Genomic DNA, 17,732 nt, shown 5'->3' on the forward strand with positions numbered 1-17,732 from the left:
TAACACTTGGATACATGTAGGGTGCAATTATCTTCTTTTGAATGGAAATCTGCAAGTTATTTGATAAGATATAATCCATCAGAGGCTGAGTAAAACCCCATTGATGATCTGAGATTTAACCTTGTTTACATACAAAAAAATGATCTAATTTTGAATTTAGAATACTTCTTCACTTCTTGCTTTTTTTGTCATTTTTCATTCTTTTCAAATAATAGAATTATCCCAGTTGGCCTTTTTTTTAATGTTTACAACTGTTATTAGATCTTTGTAGACACTATTTTGGTTGATTCATTTAATGCAATGAAATTTCGTCCTTCAATTTTTAAAATAAATTTACTTAATAGATTTAGAACCAAAAAGTCTTTTAAGATGTTTCTTAACTCTTTCAGGCCAATGACTACTGTTTTTACATGAGTGTAACAAGGGAAGAGTACTCTAAGATCAGCCCTGAAGCATTAAAGAGTATTCCCAGGAAGAAAAATGAAAATATAGGTAAGTTTCAATTTTTTCCTCTAATTTGATTTTTTGTCCACTTTTTTACAAATTTTCGAATGAAATATTAACCAGATTTTTGAAAGCTTTGAAACCAAGTCATGGCCTGCATACATTTATGTCCTGCTGTAATTATTTTGGTGTTTAGCCAATTAGTACCTTGAAGTTGTTTTTTTTTACTGAGTTTTACATATTTTTTAAATTTTGTAGTTACACTAGACCTAGTTTAAAAGTAATGTAGTGCTGACCAGCAATTTATTTGTTATGTGGTCCTCCAAAATGTAGCAGAGCTCTGCACCTTCTTACTATACTACTTAAGTTTTTAAAGTAATTCATGTGTTGATTATTTTTACTTTAAAAATTTCCATTTTGTGTTATCAGGCCACAAGTTTTATTTAATAAATCTCTAAAATTAAAGTAAATAAAAACATTCACACTGGCGATAAGCAAAGAGTTAAACTTTGTCCTTCAAAAAGTTTCTTTTAGATGGTTGAATTTTCATCTATTGAAATCAGATAAGCACTGTTATTGTTATTGCCTCTTTCCCCTATTGTTAATAAGGAGCCAATAGATCATTGCCTTCACCTCATGAGAACATCACCAATTTATAACTTATTTCAATAGTTCTTTCTACCTAACACTTTGTCTTTGAAGTTCTTGATATGCTGTTTATGTTCTCAATGACTCTCTATGTGATAATTTAACACATGTAAAACTTTTGGCAGAAGATTCCATTTATTTTTACTCCCTGACTTTTTTCTCTCTTCTTCTTTCATGTCGGAGGGTTTAGATCAGTAATCAAAGCTTCTTATCTTATATAATACAGACGTTACTTAAAAAAAGAAGATGATTATGTCCTATGCGTCATGCATTCAGTCATGCATATTAATGAATGACTTAAATTCTGCCAAGTCACTGGTTTTCCTGGCTAGCTCAGGCAACCCATTCCATACTCTAATAGCACTAGGGAAGAAGGAGTATTTGTACAAATTTGTCCTAGCATATGGGATGAAGAATGTGCCTTTATCTTTGTGTCTTTCAGAGTATTTTATAAAATTTTGTTTTTGTATTTGAAGATTATGGTTCAGTGTTTTATGTATAATTGCTACTTTACTTTTGCGTCTTCTGTCCTGAAGGCTTTCTAAATTTAGTGATTTAACTAAATCCTATATCTGATATGAACCATGCAGTGGTTTCCTGATCAGGCAGTTCTCCATATAGTTTCTCTTTAATAACATGCAAGTCTTTGTAAATCTTGACATTGGAGAACTAATTATACATAAGAATCAAAGCTCACCAAAACAATTTACAACTTTTTTTTGTCGTTCTAATGATGAAAAGATATTTCTCATTATTTGACAACCTACCCATTTTTTTTCCATCTGAGACTTTTTGTCAAAGGAGAAAGAAGATTCCGGGTGTCATTACTGGCACCATTCCAGCGAAGATGAAGATGACCATAAGAAAACATTTCGCTGTGAGGTTTACCAAGATTCTAGACGTGAATGTACTTTAACTCTCTAACAGCATTCCATTTAACACTTAACAAGAGCTTCGGAAGACAATCTTTAGGCCAATGCATCAGTTGTTGCATGAACCTTGAAACTTATTGAGAAACAGAGTACTATTCAGTGATAAATATTACCTCTGTTTTGTATTTCTTTCCCATTATCTGTCCAATTAGCAAAGGACTAGGCTTAATGAGAAGTTTCATAAAAGTGAAATTACAAAAGTGCTTTTACTGTAAACTACATCTGTAATTATCTAAGGAGAGATGTTCTGGCAATGTCAAAAGACGAGTTTGATATGTTGTGTACCTCGGTTAAATCTAAGAAGAGTTTTATTGAGAGTAGCTGCTTATTCTATTTACCATCCTGTTATAAAGATATTAACGGAAAAAAATAGTATTATTATTAATATTTTATTAAATTTTTGCTTTTAGCTGGCCAATCAAACATGTTCTTGACATTTTCAGCACCTAGTGACCTACCTTTTTTTTTTCAGTTGCAATAATTTTTTTTTGTTGCTTTTTTCCCATTATCATTTACTTGCTAGCATTTTTTTTTGTTTTTTTGTTTTCTTTATTGCATCCAATATTTTTGACAATGTGAGCTTAATCCTTTGAGTCATGACTAATTGAAGACAACTCAGAACATGATTAAGTAGTTAGAAAAAATATTGATGTATGCTTAACATGTGACTGAATAAGATTAATTCACTTGTTCAGGATCAAGCTTATAGCTCACCCATAGAAGGGAAACAGAAACATTTGTCAAAACTTTGATATTTGAACCAAAATAATTAACTTTTATGTTCTTTACACATACATTTTAATTAGTAGGCACTATAGTAAACTAAAAGTTTGTAAAACTTGTTAGATTTTGTATAGTTTTGTCATAAATAATATCCATAAACTTACTAACTAGGGAAACTAGGGTTATCTCTCAAGCCATGTTGTATATGTATTGACAATGTACTAGCCACCAAACACAACTGTTAATCAAGAAATCATAATCCCTAGAATAGTTTCCATTGTTAATTACATTATATTCATTTGTATACATCTTGCCATTCTTTAAAATAAACAAACATTTTTATTTTTGGAGTTTCTTTTCAATTAAATATCTAAATTTATGAAAATGAATAACAGATTTTTAATTTATACACATTTTGGACTAAAACTAATTAAATCCTTTTAAAAAAATGATTTAAAAAAAAAATCTTGAATTCATTCTTGGGAATTTTTATGGTAACTTTGCTGTTTCTATAAAGAAAAATAATTTGCTTTAGGCAAACAAGACCAGTATGGTCAAGAAATCATCAAAGCTATCATTATAATCTATTTTGAGTATGTAATTATTATCTTTTTCTTATAATATAAAATGCATATTACAAAAATGCATAGATATGGATACTAAACACTCTGTTCAGTTTAGAAGTTTCTCAATGAATTACTATATTTGTAACCTACTGTCATTGGCATTGCAGCTCAGATAGCCTTAGCATTACAGAAATACCACAATGACAATGATGTGACTATCAATGTGGAAGACACGGATGAGGCAGTGTTTGACACAATCACCAGTCTGATGGGGGAGAAAATCACCAGAATGGCTAGGAATCAGACAGCACCAAATTTCACGATAGGCAATGAGCCCAATGGCAAGTCCTTGCTTCAGAAGCCTGGTGTACGTTTGAAAAAGGGCTCAGTCAGTTTCAGCTCCATCCCACTTCTGCATGCAGAGGAGCCCAAACAGACAGACATTCCAAAGGTAGATGAGGAAGATGATAAGACTGACTCGACTGAACAGCTGATGGGTGAGGAAGATAGCAAAGATGGATCTGAAATAGGTAGGCCTGAAGGTTTGCTGTCTTATACATCAATGGAGTTTAAAACTAAAAAGTCTTAGAGTTGAATCAGTGATAGGTGAAATGGTTTACTGGGTTTGAAATGAAAATATTTTTTTTCTCCAATTATTTGTTAGTGTCCATAGAAACGACCTCTCAAAACATGAATCAATTTAAAAAAAAAGTATGTTTAAATTAGGTTAGCTTTGTAAAAACATTGTCACAAGGAAAGCTTATATATGACTTATGAGTGCCAAGTATGAATCAATGAGATTTTATTCTATCCAGCACTAGACACTTCTTAAACTCCATCATGATGTTGCTTGTTCAGGTTGTTTAATCAAATTTGTTTCTGAACATTCAAATCACATACTTTGATGCCACAAAGTTTCAAATTGCAAACTAGAGGATTTGAAGAATATACCAATTCACCAGTCTATACAAATATTTAGATGTATTATGCTTAACACAAAGAAAAGTAAAGTTTATATTTGGTTTAAATTGCTTTGTTTATAATTTAAGTGTGAGTGTCATTTTCATTTTTAGTTGAGAATTACTTTGAAAGACTGCACTCATTCTTAATATTTAGAATCAAAGGCAATGCCATTATTATTATTATTATAAGTTTCCTATCACACCTTGCGATCTATAGGGCAGATGATGTAATGGTCATCTGTTTCTGTGGTCCTTCATTAGCGAGGGTGTCATGTGGAGAGCACAATGACCAACAGCCTTTACTTTTCCACAACTAATGTCAGGTACCCATTAAAGATGGGTGGACATGGGAGCCTTAAGATCTTGAAATTAAAAATCCCACTCATCACCAGGATTCGAACCTGGGACCCCCAGTTTGGTAGTCAAGTGCTTTACCACACAGTCAACACACCTCCATTAATATTATTACTCTGTGTTATTGTATGCTTTTTAATCCTCTCTGTAAAACAGGTGGCCTTCATAATGTTGACCACAGACATGGAGCTGGAAGAGTTTTGCAATTCTACACTGACATGGGACAGGAGAAGTAATTATATTTTTTGTGTTGCAGGTCTCATTGTTTTTAAAGAAAAACTTTTGTTAAAATACTTTACTAAAAGCAAATAACACTAAAGATATATTTTAAATATGCTATAAACATCTAGATCAGTATAAGAAAACAACTAAATCCATATTATGAATATTACAGATTCATTACAATAGACTCCATTTAATTTATGTTATATAATTAAGTCCACGTTATTATGTTAATAGGATCTTTCAAAATTAATTGTATAAAATATAGACACATTTAATAAAATGCTTAAAGAAAAGAGCTTTTGATTTTTTTCTTGTAGGTAGCAGTCATTCATTTGAAGTTAAATAATAGCCTTTCTCCCCTAGGTTGACCACTGGACCACCACCTGTTACAATTTTCTCTGGAGCCAGACGAACAAACTGTCACATTATGTCAGAAAAAAGACACTTGTGTTGCCTAGAGTGGGGTCAGGTGAGTAGGAGGTTATTAGTTTTAGAGGTTAGTTATTATAACTATCAGTTCATCTCATCACTCTGAGATGTAATACTTGTGTATGTTAGGGTTGAGATTGAAATATGTGTAATTACTGATTACAGCAGTTCAAAAAGCAGTCATTTGTAAAGGGAGCTATTTAAAGTCAACATTAGATAAACTGCTATTTTAAAAGTATTCTATTAGGGTAACTGTTATTTTAAAAGTATTCTAAATGAATAATTTGATTTTTTGTTCACATTTCCAACATTGCCTATTAAAAAAAAACAATATAAAAAATATATTTATTTTGTTATTTTTACATAAGTTGGTGCCAAAATACTAAAAGAAAGTGATTATTGTTTTGTTTAAAATCTCATCTCATCTGTCCCTTGACTATCTTTGTAGGGGTACTGTGACAGCTCAGGTAACCAAATCCCTCCACTTTTTCTGGTCAGCAGCTGTTCTTAGCAGGATATCAAGAAAAGGCCGGTCCATTCTTTTATGTTATACAGCCAGCTTTTCTATGGACGGCCCTTTCTTCATGCAAAATGTTTTGTATATTCTTTTACATGTTTCAGATGTTCCTTCGGAGTTGAAGATAATCTACTTCCTAGTCCAAACCTCCTGCAGGATGACAGGGGAAGAAGCGGGGGCGGGCAGGGTATCAACCTGAGACCATTGAGAAGTCCGAATGACAGTCACGTGCGCATACTGCATGACCCTGCTCCCTCCATAATACCTTGGAGAATTACCTTTGATAGTGATTTATCTTTCAATATGACCAAACCAGCTCAGCATTTGTCTCTTCACTGTATTGAATAGTTCCTTCTTTTTGCCAGTCAGTTAACTTGTAAAAGTACAAACTCATTTGTTTTCTTTTCTGGTATCTTTAACCCAGCATTTTTCTGTACACACAGAAAAAAAAATATATAAAAATTGTTTTTGAAATTGTTTCTCAGCTACTTTAAAACTGCGCTGTTATGTTGCTTTTAACTTCCCACAGAACTGTCAGCATTGCTCATACAAAAATGCAAATGATAAAAGGTGGCACCACCAGTTGATCATCCTTGCAGCCGAGCATGCCTCCAGTGGAATATTCAATTTCATCGTCCCACTCCGCTCATCATTTATTGGTGTTAATGGTCTGAGTCCCATAGTTCTACTCTTGGAAGAAAAGTGAGCAGAAGAATGTTTTTCTAGTTTTAGTAATTCTTTATCATTTTATTAGTTCTTTATAGTTTGTTTTTCATGTTTCATTTTTTATCTTGTTTAGTCTTGACCTAGTCCTCGATTGAAACCAATATCCTCAACAACAAAAAATAATTTAGTGTTGAAGATTCCAAACATTTGCCATTGTAGTCTGCTAGAAATGTAAATATAAAAGTTAAAAGTCTTAAAAAAGTACAGGGAATAAAAAAGAAAACAAACATTTAGAAAGAAAAAAATGGAAATGGTAGTTTACAGAATAAATATAACTCAATATTCAACATAATGTGAATTTATTTATCTCAAAGTATATGCTTTTTAATTAAGCATTTTTTCTTTGTAGCTTTTTATGTTTTTATGAAGAACTACAAATCAGACACAAAATTTACCCATGTTTTATCTTTTGTTGTGTGGCATGGTGGCTGAGTGTTAAAGCACTTGGTTTCTCAACTGGAAGGTCTTGAGTTTGAATCCAGGTGAACACTGGGAGCTCGAATTAAAATATTTTTAGTAAACCCCTGAGTCCAGCCAACTCCAATGGGTACCTAATATTTGTTGATATATTTTGTATTTATTGTTTGTACGCATATATATGTGTGTGTGTGTTTTGCTTCACACACAGAAGAGTAACTTTTGCCTTACAAATATTTTTCAGGCCGGACGTTTTATTCCTGGACACCATAGCACAGTTTCCTTTAGTCTACTACATGATCGGCAAGATACAGAAGTGAGTTTGTAGGCTATAACACTAGAAATTTGTCAAAGTCTTTACTTTTAGTTTTGGCTTAACATACATCAAGAAGCAGCAAAAGTGTCCAATATCTTAAATAGGGAGATGACTATAAAACGTTTTTGAAAAAATCGGAAACATAAACAATAAAGGCTGTTAAAACCAACCCAGTACTTGATATGATAAGTCTTTATTTAAAAACAAAACAGCCGAAATTGAACTGATGATTGGGGAAACAAAACAAGAAGAAAGAATTAAGCTTAACTAATTAACACATCGTTAATCTAACCTGTCTTTCCAGTGTTGATGATCTACTAGTCGCAGGAATCAACCAGGCCAGCCATCTGGTTGTTGTCAACCGGGATTCTGATTCTGACTACGGAGGGGAGGAGATTCTAGCAGACTCTGAGACTATTGTAGCAGTACAAACTATTTTCAGGTAATCTTCCAGCTTGTGCACTTGACTATTTGATTAGTTAGAATCTGTTCACATAAATGCAAAAGTTCTAGCTCACTATCTGTCGTAGATGAAAAAATATGAAAATTTAACCTGTTATTACTTACTGTGTACATGGAACAATGAAAACATTAACTTTATTTTCTAAAGGAGATAAAACACAATTACTGGTATACCTTGAAACAATTAAAGAGACATACCCGATTTCATTTTTTTCTATTATTGAACTATTTATATTTAAACAAAAAAATTATTACGCTTTTTTCTCATCTTGTGTTAACAAATATTATTTTCTTTCTTTCCTTTACAGATTGTTCCCTAACACGTATGTTGTCACAGAGTTGAGTCAGGCATCCAACATGAGGTTTATGCAGTTCTCTGCACAGGATGTGTATTCCCAGAAAGCCTCCAGACTTGAGCAGGTAATAACTAACATACATTCATTGGAATTATTCTTTCATTTATATATTATGTTTAAGATCACCTTAAAAGAACAGATAGAGGCAGAGGTGGAGATAAAATAAGATCCTAACATGGAAGTGGATCCCATCTGAAAGGTGAAACTCTTCTCACATTAAAGATGGAAGCAATGGCGCCACTAAAATGGTGAGGGCCACACTGGGTGACATGGAACTTAGTGTCGCCACTGAATGAAAAGATCAATGATAAACTTAAAGATCGGAGAGTGGACTACTGAAGTATGAAAAGTGATAATGCCACATATATCTGAAACAAACAAAAAATAAATTGATGATAAATTTTATATGCCTAAAAAAATTTTTCTTTTCTGTTAATTTCAGAAACTCAAAGACACAATGACAACAAACTTAAATCATATTTTCCGTCTGCCTTTTGCTGCTGGCCAGGTTTTTTCTGCTAGTATGCTGGACACATTACTTTACCAGGTGGGTCCTGAACATATTTAATCTCACTTTTTTGTTATTGTTTTCATTTTCTTGCATATGTTTCATATGCAAAGCTTCAGCAATCTTAGATATCATTAAAGATACACAGAAAATAAAGTTGGATAAGATTAAGTAAGTTATTTAATTAGACTTTACCAAGAGGAATACATCTAAAATATTTAATTAAGCATACACAAACAATTATTTAGGCCTATAAAATTTACTAGTCTGCTGATTGTTTTTATTATTTTCTTTTTCCCTGTCAGATGATCCTAGTTTGTTTTATTTTTGCTTAATGTTACTTCCAAATGTTTCAGACCTTTGTGAAAGGTTACTTGATCAGCTTTGTTCGTCTGCTGCTAGGGATTGATGCTGAAGAGGGTTCAGGACATTTATCTAGTGTAAGTAATTGACAGGGCTAGACCACAGAGCTAGACCAGTGTGATTATAATTGCAAAAAGATTTCTAACTAGCTTGTTTTTTTTCCCTTCATGTTTAGCTAAGGGATATAACACTCAATTTAGTTTTTAATTTTTATAAGATTTAATTAGTCCTGTGCAATAATATCAACATGCAGTCTATATCCATTATATTAACAGTATTGTATATGGTACTCAGTGAAGGTTAAAAAATTAAAATTACTTCTGATGTGTCTCTGTCTCCAGTCTTCTGCTTTCTCTTTTGTAGTCTATATTCTTAGGTTTACAAAGCACTACACAAAATAAAATAATATTCTATAATAATCTTTAATACTACATCACTTTCAATCCTGTCCTTGTCATATATTATACACAGTGATACATTTTGATCTATGTGTCTAGAAAAAAAAAAACTGATTAAAAAAAAGACTTTAGCCAACCAAGCCTTTGCAGTCAACAATTAGCCTTCCCTTATTTTAATGATCTGTAAGCATAACTCAGATAACCAAGTCAGGAACACCTAAATGTCACTACAATATATGGAATTTCAATACCATATCTTGTGTATAGGGCTCTTTTTATTTATAGATCTATAAGGAAAGCCATTGAACTTGAAAAGACGAAATTCTTCTCACAATGTAATATAGTGTTTACTTTTCTGTTTCTTGATTGTGACCTTCAGATCAGAGTGAAGAGATCCACTGTCCAGAAGTTCCCAGAATATGGTGACCTCTATGATGGTTTATGCTCAGCTACTGGAGAGATTCCTTTCGCTATCTACAGAACAGAAAAAGTGACAAACACAGAGCCAAATGAAGAACCATCAACTTTCTTTGGAGAACATTTGTCGGACTTCCATTTTCAATATAAGAAAGTTGGTTTTGAGAACTTTATAGTGATCTTTTTTAACAGTTTTATATTAATTATGTATGTACAACTAAACATATAAAATCATATATATATATATATATACACAATATAGTATAGCAGAAACAGTTTGTGGTTTAACTCTATTGCTCTAATTGTCTTAAAAAGTTGTCTAATCGCTTATCAAAGAGAGGGAGAACTCAATGAAATAATTCTAGAAATAAAAGACCTGATCTAAAAAAACTAGAATAATATGTCTAGTTTAAAAAATATGTACTTTCAATACCACATTTTTGTAAATACAGGAAAAGAGTAAAAAAAAAAATACATTAGCCAGGTATATTTCTTCCTTTGGAATGAAACCTTCTTATACACAAGTTATAGTGACTGTAACTTCCCAGCACATACTAGCAGCATACACACTCACTAATTATAACAATAACATTTGGAATCAACATCAATATAGTTTTATTACTCCAGCTAATTCAATATTTGTTTAAGACTTCCATTCACTCAATTTTTTTTTTTATTGTGTTAGTAAAAAAAAAATGAAACATTGTCTTTGTGTAGAAGAAACCTGGCAAAAAACGCCATGATGAGGGAATCAAACCTTCACAGTCCACCATTAGTCGTCATAGATTTTCAATGATCTGTAAGCCTGATCAAGATGACCTTGGTGACCTAATCAGGAACAGACTCATGTCCCTTGAACTCACCTCTAATGATTACAGTAAGTGTGTACTAAAAGGCTAGAAATTAAATTTTTGTTATGTCACTGACAACTTACGTGTTTCATTTTATACCAGAAAGAGAGAAATAAGAAGAAAGCATATTTTACCCAGGTCTTTTTCAGAAAAGAAAACAGATATATTCTGCGATGCTGGGTCACAACCTTATTAAGTGGTCAAGGGTCCATTTTGCATGGAATTCTTTGTTTGTGACCCTTTTAGTCACCTTTAGATGATTTTCTTTTCTCTAGAGAAGCATTCTGAAGTCACCTAACAACAGTCCTCAAGCAATTAAGTCCTTTATGACTTCTAGGTCTGTTCTGAACCATAATAAAACTAGTATGCTGATAGACTACTAGTCATGAGCTTAAACATTATAGAGTGAAGAAATCAAAAGGTAACTTCATTGTCCATTTGCTTTTTGTTTGAATTGATGAAATCATTTAGAAAGGTATCAAGTTTTGAAGTCCAAGTGCTTTCTTTAAATTATTATACTTACCTTATAATGCTGCCTGGATATATTGACCATTATGTTTGTCCATTTTTTCTGCCATGGTTATTAATTTTGAATGTCTACAGGTGATGTGAGGAGACGTCCCAACACACTGTCTTATGTTATCACCAATCCATCCCCCAAGAGGAGACTTAAGATGGGAGATATTGTGTATGTATCTTCCAAAATCTGTTTATTTATTTCAATTAAATAATCAGCTTTGGCATGGATTGACATTTTTAGAGGTGCTGGTTTGAAGTATCAATGTTTAGAAGCTCAACTTACAAGTTCCCTGTTTAGACATTATGAGATAGGAGTGAAAAGAAACTAGCTCTTGACTAATAAGAGTTTTCATTGCCCCAAACAATTAAATGGTAGACATCCTTCATCTTGGGCTGAAATCCTTGAGTCCTAAATGAAAATGTGGCATGACTCTACAGGAAATACTTTTATCTATCCATAGCACCTGTAAGTCTTGAGGGAATTTTACTTTCTACATCAGATGTTGTATTGTGGGGATCTAGTAATCATTGTACTCATATACTAATATCTGCAAATATTTTCATAGTAAAAACAAGGCTGTTCTATAACATTAGAATAGAAAGAATTTTCCAGCCACCATCAAGTTAATTATAATAAATGGTAATTATGCTAATCATGTTTTAAAAATTCTATTATTTTCCAATAGGTATGTCATCCAGCCCTCTTCTATGTATGCTAAGCCATCGAAAAGGAAATTTTACATGAACCGTATTCATCGCTCTCACAGTTTTGCTGGCACAGAGAGCAGTAACTCTCTCAATAACAATTTAACCAAAGATGTAGGACTGGGTGTGGACAAAAAGGTGGGTCGTTTCACTCTGCATCGGAATCTCTCTGACAAGGACATGCGCCCTAGAAGTGTAACTGTCATTGGCAATGAGGCTGCCACAGGTGCCACAAAAGTATAAACTGTTGCAGACATTTTGTTTTTCTTCCAATGTTCCAGATCTAAGTGTTGATTCATATTTACAGATCTCACTAAGCTCTGACCAAAGTGTTTGTTGATCAAACCTGTGTTCTTCTGGAGAGAATTTCAATCTTGAGTGTTGTGTGCCATTCATACCATATTGTATGTGTGCTGCGACTCAAGACTGAGCATAAACTGTTTAGAGTTTAGGCAATGCATGACCTTGACCTGATCTGGGTGCAGACCAGAGTTTTGTTGTAAAAAAAAACTATTGTAAAAATGTGACTTTTTATTGTACAAAGTATTGTGAGAAATATTTTTATTGAGACTTTTTTATGTTTTAATATTTTATGTCCAGACTTTATAGACCCATTGCTTTCATCTTTTTCTACAAACTTGTCTATATACTTCTATTCCTTTTCCAAGCATACCAATAACAATTCCCTTGTATTATAGGGTCATGTTTGTTATACATTAGCTGACAAGAATAGTTTTAAAATTGACATTTTAGAATCTTTATGAATTTTGTTCTATTGTGATCCTTTATTTACATTTTTGTATGAATTTTTATAAGTATTTAGCAAATGGTAACATACAAACAAGTAACATTATTAAAACTATTTCTAGCCACAAACATTTTGACTTTTTTTAAACACTTCGATATTTACCATCATTTAGACTTTCTCTTTGACCAGAAAAATTAAGTAGATTTCTGGAAATAAAATGTTGCCACTTGATAGCTAAATGAAGAGTTAAAGTTCTTTATCGCTTGCATTTTTTCTTTCTGTTGTAGCTTTTCTTCCTGTCATGTTCACACGCATTTCAAACTAAAACAAGCTACAAACATGAATATCTTTTTTTTGATTGGTTATCTACAACTACTTTCTTTTTGTTTCACAATGTTGTTCTAAATAGTTCTTAATTTTGATGTTTGTAAATTATATATATATATATATATGACACTGCTATAGTCAATAATTCTAGTCTCAGCTAGTACATCTGGGTATCAGTCGAGTATATGTTTGTATTGCCTTAAAATAGCTATGTATTTATTTAACAAGTCTTTAAACCATAGCATTGGGGAACAAAAATTGAACATTATCTTGTGAAGTTTGATATAAGTATGAAGACATTAAAGTAATATTTGGGGTGAACTTATACATTTGAAAACTAGTGAAATATTAAAAGCTGAATTCTGTTCCATTAACTGCACTTAACAGTACATGTCCTTTTGATTCATAGATCTAACAAAACCATAAAAAAAATGACTGCAGGTTAAAAAACGTATTCAGTCGCCCCATCTATTCAAGATCACATTTTCTATTTTTATTTGTCTTTATATCATTGTCTGTCCCAAGCCTTGAGTTTGAAGGCATTGAATTAAAAAGCACATTTAAGCTTTGAGGAGAACACATGTACATAGAACCTGACTTGTGCTGAACACATCTGGTCAAATACTCTCATTGGCTTTTTTTAAAAACAGGCTAAAGAAGTTTGTACTTATTTTATTGTATATGTACATAGTCATTATATATCTAATTTTACTGAGTAATAAAGTATGTACAACTTTCTTTGTCTCTTCAGTGGCTTGTCATTTTTTTTCATATTATTATTATTATAAATTGTTTTCAATTGATGAAATTGAATGTTAAAAAAATTTTGATAATGATATAGAGAAATTTGTGAGGGTATTATTTATGTATGCTGATTATTGAATATAAAGTATTATTACAATCAGAGTTTGCACTAGATAATTTAGCTGTTTAAATTCAGGTCTATTATATGTTACTTCCCAAAGTGTGTCTGCTTATGGTTAATGTGTCAAACTTAGGAAGAGTTGTGTTTTGTCAGTCATGTCCATAGATCAAACTTTATTCTATAAATTATTGTAGAGTCTTTTTGTCTCACTTTCTGATTCACTGTAACGCTTTTGTTGCTTGTTTCAAATCTTGCTCACTTTACCTACCCCCCTCCCTTATGTATATAAATTGTACACAAATTTCAAATCTTGAGTTAACAAAAATCAACCCATTATGTCCTGCTCTAAAGGTGCTGTCAGCCGTTGGCTTTCTACATTTTCCTAGTATTGGTATACAACATTGAGCTCAGCTGTGCCACATTTTGTTTTTTATCACCAATGTTTTGGTGAACTTTTTAAAAGCTTTTTGTTTTGGTCCTGTGCCTTCATTTTGTATGTTCAATGGAATTTTTCTATAGCATATACATATAAAGTTAACACTCTAGATGTTCAAAGCATTCCTGACAATTTGTTTTATACACAATTTATGTTTATCTGAAGAACCATTGTGAAACTTTTTATTCTGTTTCTCTTATAAAGTTGTATTTCACTTTAAAATGTCTCTAACTCTAATTGAGCCTTACAGCAGTGAATTTGAATAGTTTTATCTGACACACAACCACCTGTATGGAATGCTTCCAGAGATATAAGCACCATAATTCCACTTGCTTAAGACACTAGTGACCTTAGAGCTGACAATGTTTGATTTAATGATGACTTAATTCTGATTTGCTAATGTAAGAGTTTTTTAACAGCTAGATGATTTTAACAGCTAGATGTTTTTATCAAGTAATTTTGTTAAAAATTACTTTGTACTGCTCATCTTTCCATGCTTGTAGCTTGCGCAGTGCGCTATCTCTTTTCTGGACATGTGATGGGTTATCTGAAATCTGCTAACACAACTTAGATCATGTTGGGATTCAAACTTAAGTCCCCTTGATAAAGCGGTTAATTCAACTCAGCCATACATAATGTTTCAGACACATTTAGAAAGAGTTTAGGTAAAAACTTTTTTCTTACGATTTAGCAACCTAAGAATTGTACTTAATTTCTGTTTACTTTCCCTTGTATGGGAGTCTGATCTCTTATCATCACTATCTTTTTTATTTTTGTATATGGCATTATCAGTTAGTATACTTCAGTAGAGTTAGTATACTTCAGTAGTCCACTCTCTGATCTTTAAGTTTATCATTGATCCTTTCATTTAGTGGCATCATGTTCCACGTCACCCAGTGTGGCCCTCACCATCTTAGTGGCACCATTGCTTCCATCTTTGATGTGAGAAGAGTTTCACCTTTCTGATGGGATCCACTTCCATGTTAGGATCTTATTTTATCTCCACCTCTGCATCTATCTGTTCCTACAAGGTGATCTTAAACATAATATATAAATGAAAGAATTGGCTATGAATGAATGAATGTAAACGTTTCCAGATTGACTTGAATGTTAATTTTACAAAATTGTTGGCCTGATTTCAAATGATATGTAAGATGTCAAGACATTAGATTGTGATAATTTTGGTAATAAAAATGATATTTATCATTCAAAGCTATCATGTTTTCACCTTTCTTTTTACAACAGAAACATTTGAATGTCCATTGTTTTTTAAATTTAATGTTGACAACACTAACATTCTGCTTTTAGAGAAGTATATACTATAAAATCATTCTTGTAGTCTGTTTTTATTATAGCTTTACATGTATAGTGTGATACCTATACATTTGAGATTCAATATGAATACACAATAAAAAAAAATACATGAAATGAGATTCAGGTATAGAGTAAAAATAAAACAAAAACTGAATACATAATGTCATACACTTATCACAGATTTCATTATAATATGGTACATGTTTTTTTACCTTATCATGTTCAATAGTATTTCCTATTATTGGTTTGGCATATCCCACTGATTAAATGCTAACATAGACATAACATCTAAAGTATTTGAGTTATCTCCCCTTAGTCTTTGAACACCTCTCGCTCAATAATGAGAAGGTTATTAAATGCTCATTCTTGTAGACTTGCAGCAATACATATATTTAATCTTATATACTTTTCAACTTGAAACCACGGATTTCAGAAGAAAATCTATTAATTTGTTTATCTAAAAATTATTTGACTACAAAACAACAAATAAATATATAATATAATGATGAAGGGAACAATCAATAGTCAATATGCCTATTGTAGGCAATTAATATTATGAGGTTTTAAACTTTAAATTTTTTTTAAAATAAATAAAAGGTATATAAAATAGTGAACAAAATTCATTACATTTTAGTCACATGTGATGTTGTAAGCTGCAGTTATTTGATCGCCAAGGTCATAGGTCAAACATCCCATTCAGTGGGTCAGTTATGATCCTTTTATGTATCTCCACGAATAAAGGGACATAGGTCACAAAGTCCAAAAAGTCAACATAACCTTTGCTGTCACGATTAAATTTGGTCATAACCTGGAAATACAATGAATACAAACATAAAATGGCAAGAACTACCATTTAAAAAAAAAATTCTTTCATTAAAACTGAAAACACAACAAAAATGTTGTAAGTATTTCTATTTAAAGAAAATATACATTTTATATGAGAAATTAAACATCACCCCCCCCCCTAAAATTTAAAAAAGGAAAGTAAAATTCCTCTTTCAGACCTTGCGATCTATGGTGCAGATGATGTTAAGGTCATCTGTTTCTTTGCCCAATAGTTAATGAGCAGGGTGTTATGTGGCCAGCACAACGACCAACCATCTTTACTTTCCCCAACTAAAAATCCTCGATTTTTGAATTCGCAGTCTTTACCGAGATTCGAACCTAGGACCCCAGGTTCGGAAGCCAAGCTCCCCCCCCCTCCCAAATAAAATATTTAAATAAGTAAATAAAAATATTCATATAAGCTTTTAAAGGTCAAGTCAGCATACACGCATACACAAAACATTAAAACCGCGTTACCCGTACTGTTCAAGACAATATAACAGGCACGTTTTTTTTGTTTTGTTTAAAGAAAAGTCAAGTTTTAATTTTTAGTCATCTACGGACCACTGGTTGTCAGGACACTTCAGTTTGAAAAAAAAACAAAAAACAACCTGATCATAATAAAAATATTAAAAGAAATTTCAATTGCAATTTAGAATTATGTACATTACGGTTACTAATTAAACCTGATTCAAGATATTTGATTTTTAACAACTGTAACTTTCAAAAAGTTCTTCAAACTAATTATTTAAGTCACCGAGAGATCCTTGCTCCAAAATCGAAACCCACAACAGGTCAAAAACCAACGACAGTTTTCAAGTGTTACGCTTCAAATAATAGCTGGCTACATCTATCTAACAGTACTCCATAATTACAATGACCTCACTTAAGTCAATACTTACATATCTGGTGTGCTCCGGCCTGAGTCCACCTGCAGTCAGTTCGACGGCTAGACTGGCTGCCTGGGCTGCACCTTTAGGCATGTGCTCGGACTCCAAGAGTTGAAACAGTTCCTGGGTACAAAAATGGTTAGTTTAACATATGGAAGTAGCCAGGGGGGAAGGGGGGTTCTTGGGGTTCAAACCCCCCCGAAATGAAATCCACCCCCCTAGGGGGGGGGGAACGGAATTAAGTGACTGATTTTTGCTTTCATTTTGTTTATTTTAGGTGAGATTTTAATACTAAATCATCACTTACCACAGCACAGCCGAGGCAGTTTTGAGTTAAAACCCTCTAACAGGGGGTTTTGAGTTTAAATCCCCCTACCAGGGGGTTTTGAGATTAAAAAAAACCCTATCAGGGGGTTTTGAGATACGAATCCCTCTACCAGGGGGCTTTGAGTTTAAAACACCCTACAGAGGGTTTTGAATTTTAAACCC

The 17,732-nt window shown here is 32.4% G+C and overlaps 2 protein-coding genes across 10 annotated transcripts in view; one reads left to right on the top strand and one right to left on the bottom strand.

The window, feature by feature from the left end:
* The window catches only part of LOC106059478 (potassium channel subfamily T member 2-like), a 115,024-nt gene extending 99,594 nt beyond the window's left edge, over positions 1 to 15,430 (top strand). For all 5 annotated transcript variants that reach the window (XM_056015685.1, XM_056015683.1, XM_056015684.1 and 2 more), the window contains 15 exons: positions 390 to 492; positions 1,880 to 1,969; positions 3,481 to 3,843; positions 4,786 to 4,861; positions 5,218 to 5,323; positions 6,330 to 6,502; positions 7,188 to 7,259; positions 7,564 to 7,701; positions 8,030 to 8,141; positions 8,520 to 8,624; positions 8,942 to 9,025; positions 9,726 to 9,917; positions 10,481 to 10,640; positions 11,218 to 11,302; positions 11,820 to 15,430. In XM_056015685.1, the coding sequence (XP_055871660.1) occupies positions 390 to 492; positions 1,880 to 1,969; positions 3,481 to 3,843; positions 4,786 to 4,861; positions 5,218 to 5,323; positions 6,330 to 6,502; positions 7,188 to 7,259; positions 7,564 to 7,701; positions 8,030 to 8,141; positions 8,520 to 8,624; positions 8,942 to 9,025; positions 9,726 to 9,917; positions 10,481 to 10,640; positions 11,218 to 11,302; positions 11,820 to 12,081 (2,121 nt within the window). In that variant the 3' untranslated portion in view covers positions 12,082 to 15,430. The remainder of the gene's footprint in view (positions 1 to 389; positions 493 to 1,879; positions 1,970 to 3,480; positions 3,844 to 4,785; positions 4,862 to 5,217; positions 5,324 to 6,329; positions 6,503 to 7,187; positions 7,260 to 7,563; positions 7,702 to 8,029; positions 8,142 to 8,519; positions 8,625 to 8,941; positions 9,026 to 9,725; positions 9,918 to 10,480; positions 10,641 to 11,217; positions 11,303 to 11,819) is intronic.
* LOC106067373 (uncharacterized) overlaps positions 13,772 to 17,732 on the bottom strand; it is an 84,382-nt gene continuing 80,421 nt past the window's right edge. For all 5 annotated transcript variants that reach the window (XM_056015691.1, XM_056015690.1, XM_056015692.1 and 2 more), the window contains 2 exons: positions 17,256 to 17,366; positions 13,772 to 16,336 (listed from right to left, as the gene is read on the bottom strand). In XM_056015691.1, coding sequence (XP_055871666.1) covers positions 16,205 to 16,336; positions 17,256 to 17,366 — 243 coding nt within the window. In that variant the 3' untranslated portion in view covers positions 13,772 to 16,204. The remainder of the gene's footprint in view (positions 16,337 to 17,255; positions 17,367 to 17,732) is intronic.

This window comes from Biomphalaria glabrata, chromosome 17, assembly GCF_947242115.1.
Source record: "Biomphalaria glabrata chromosome 17, xgBioGlab47.1, whole genome shotgun sequence".
Lineage (NCBI taxonomy): Eukaryota > Metazoa > Mollusca > Gastropoda > Planorbidae > Biomphalaria > Biomphalaria glabrata.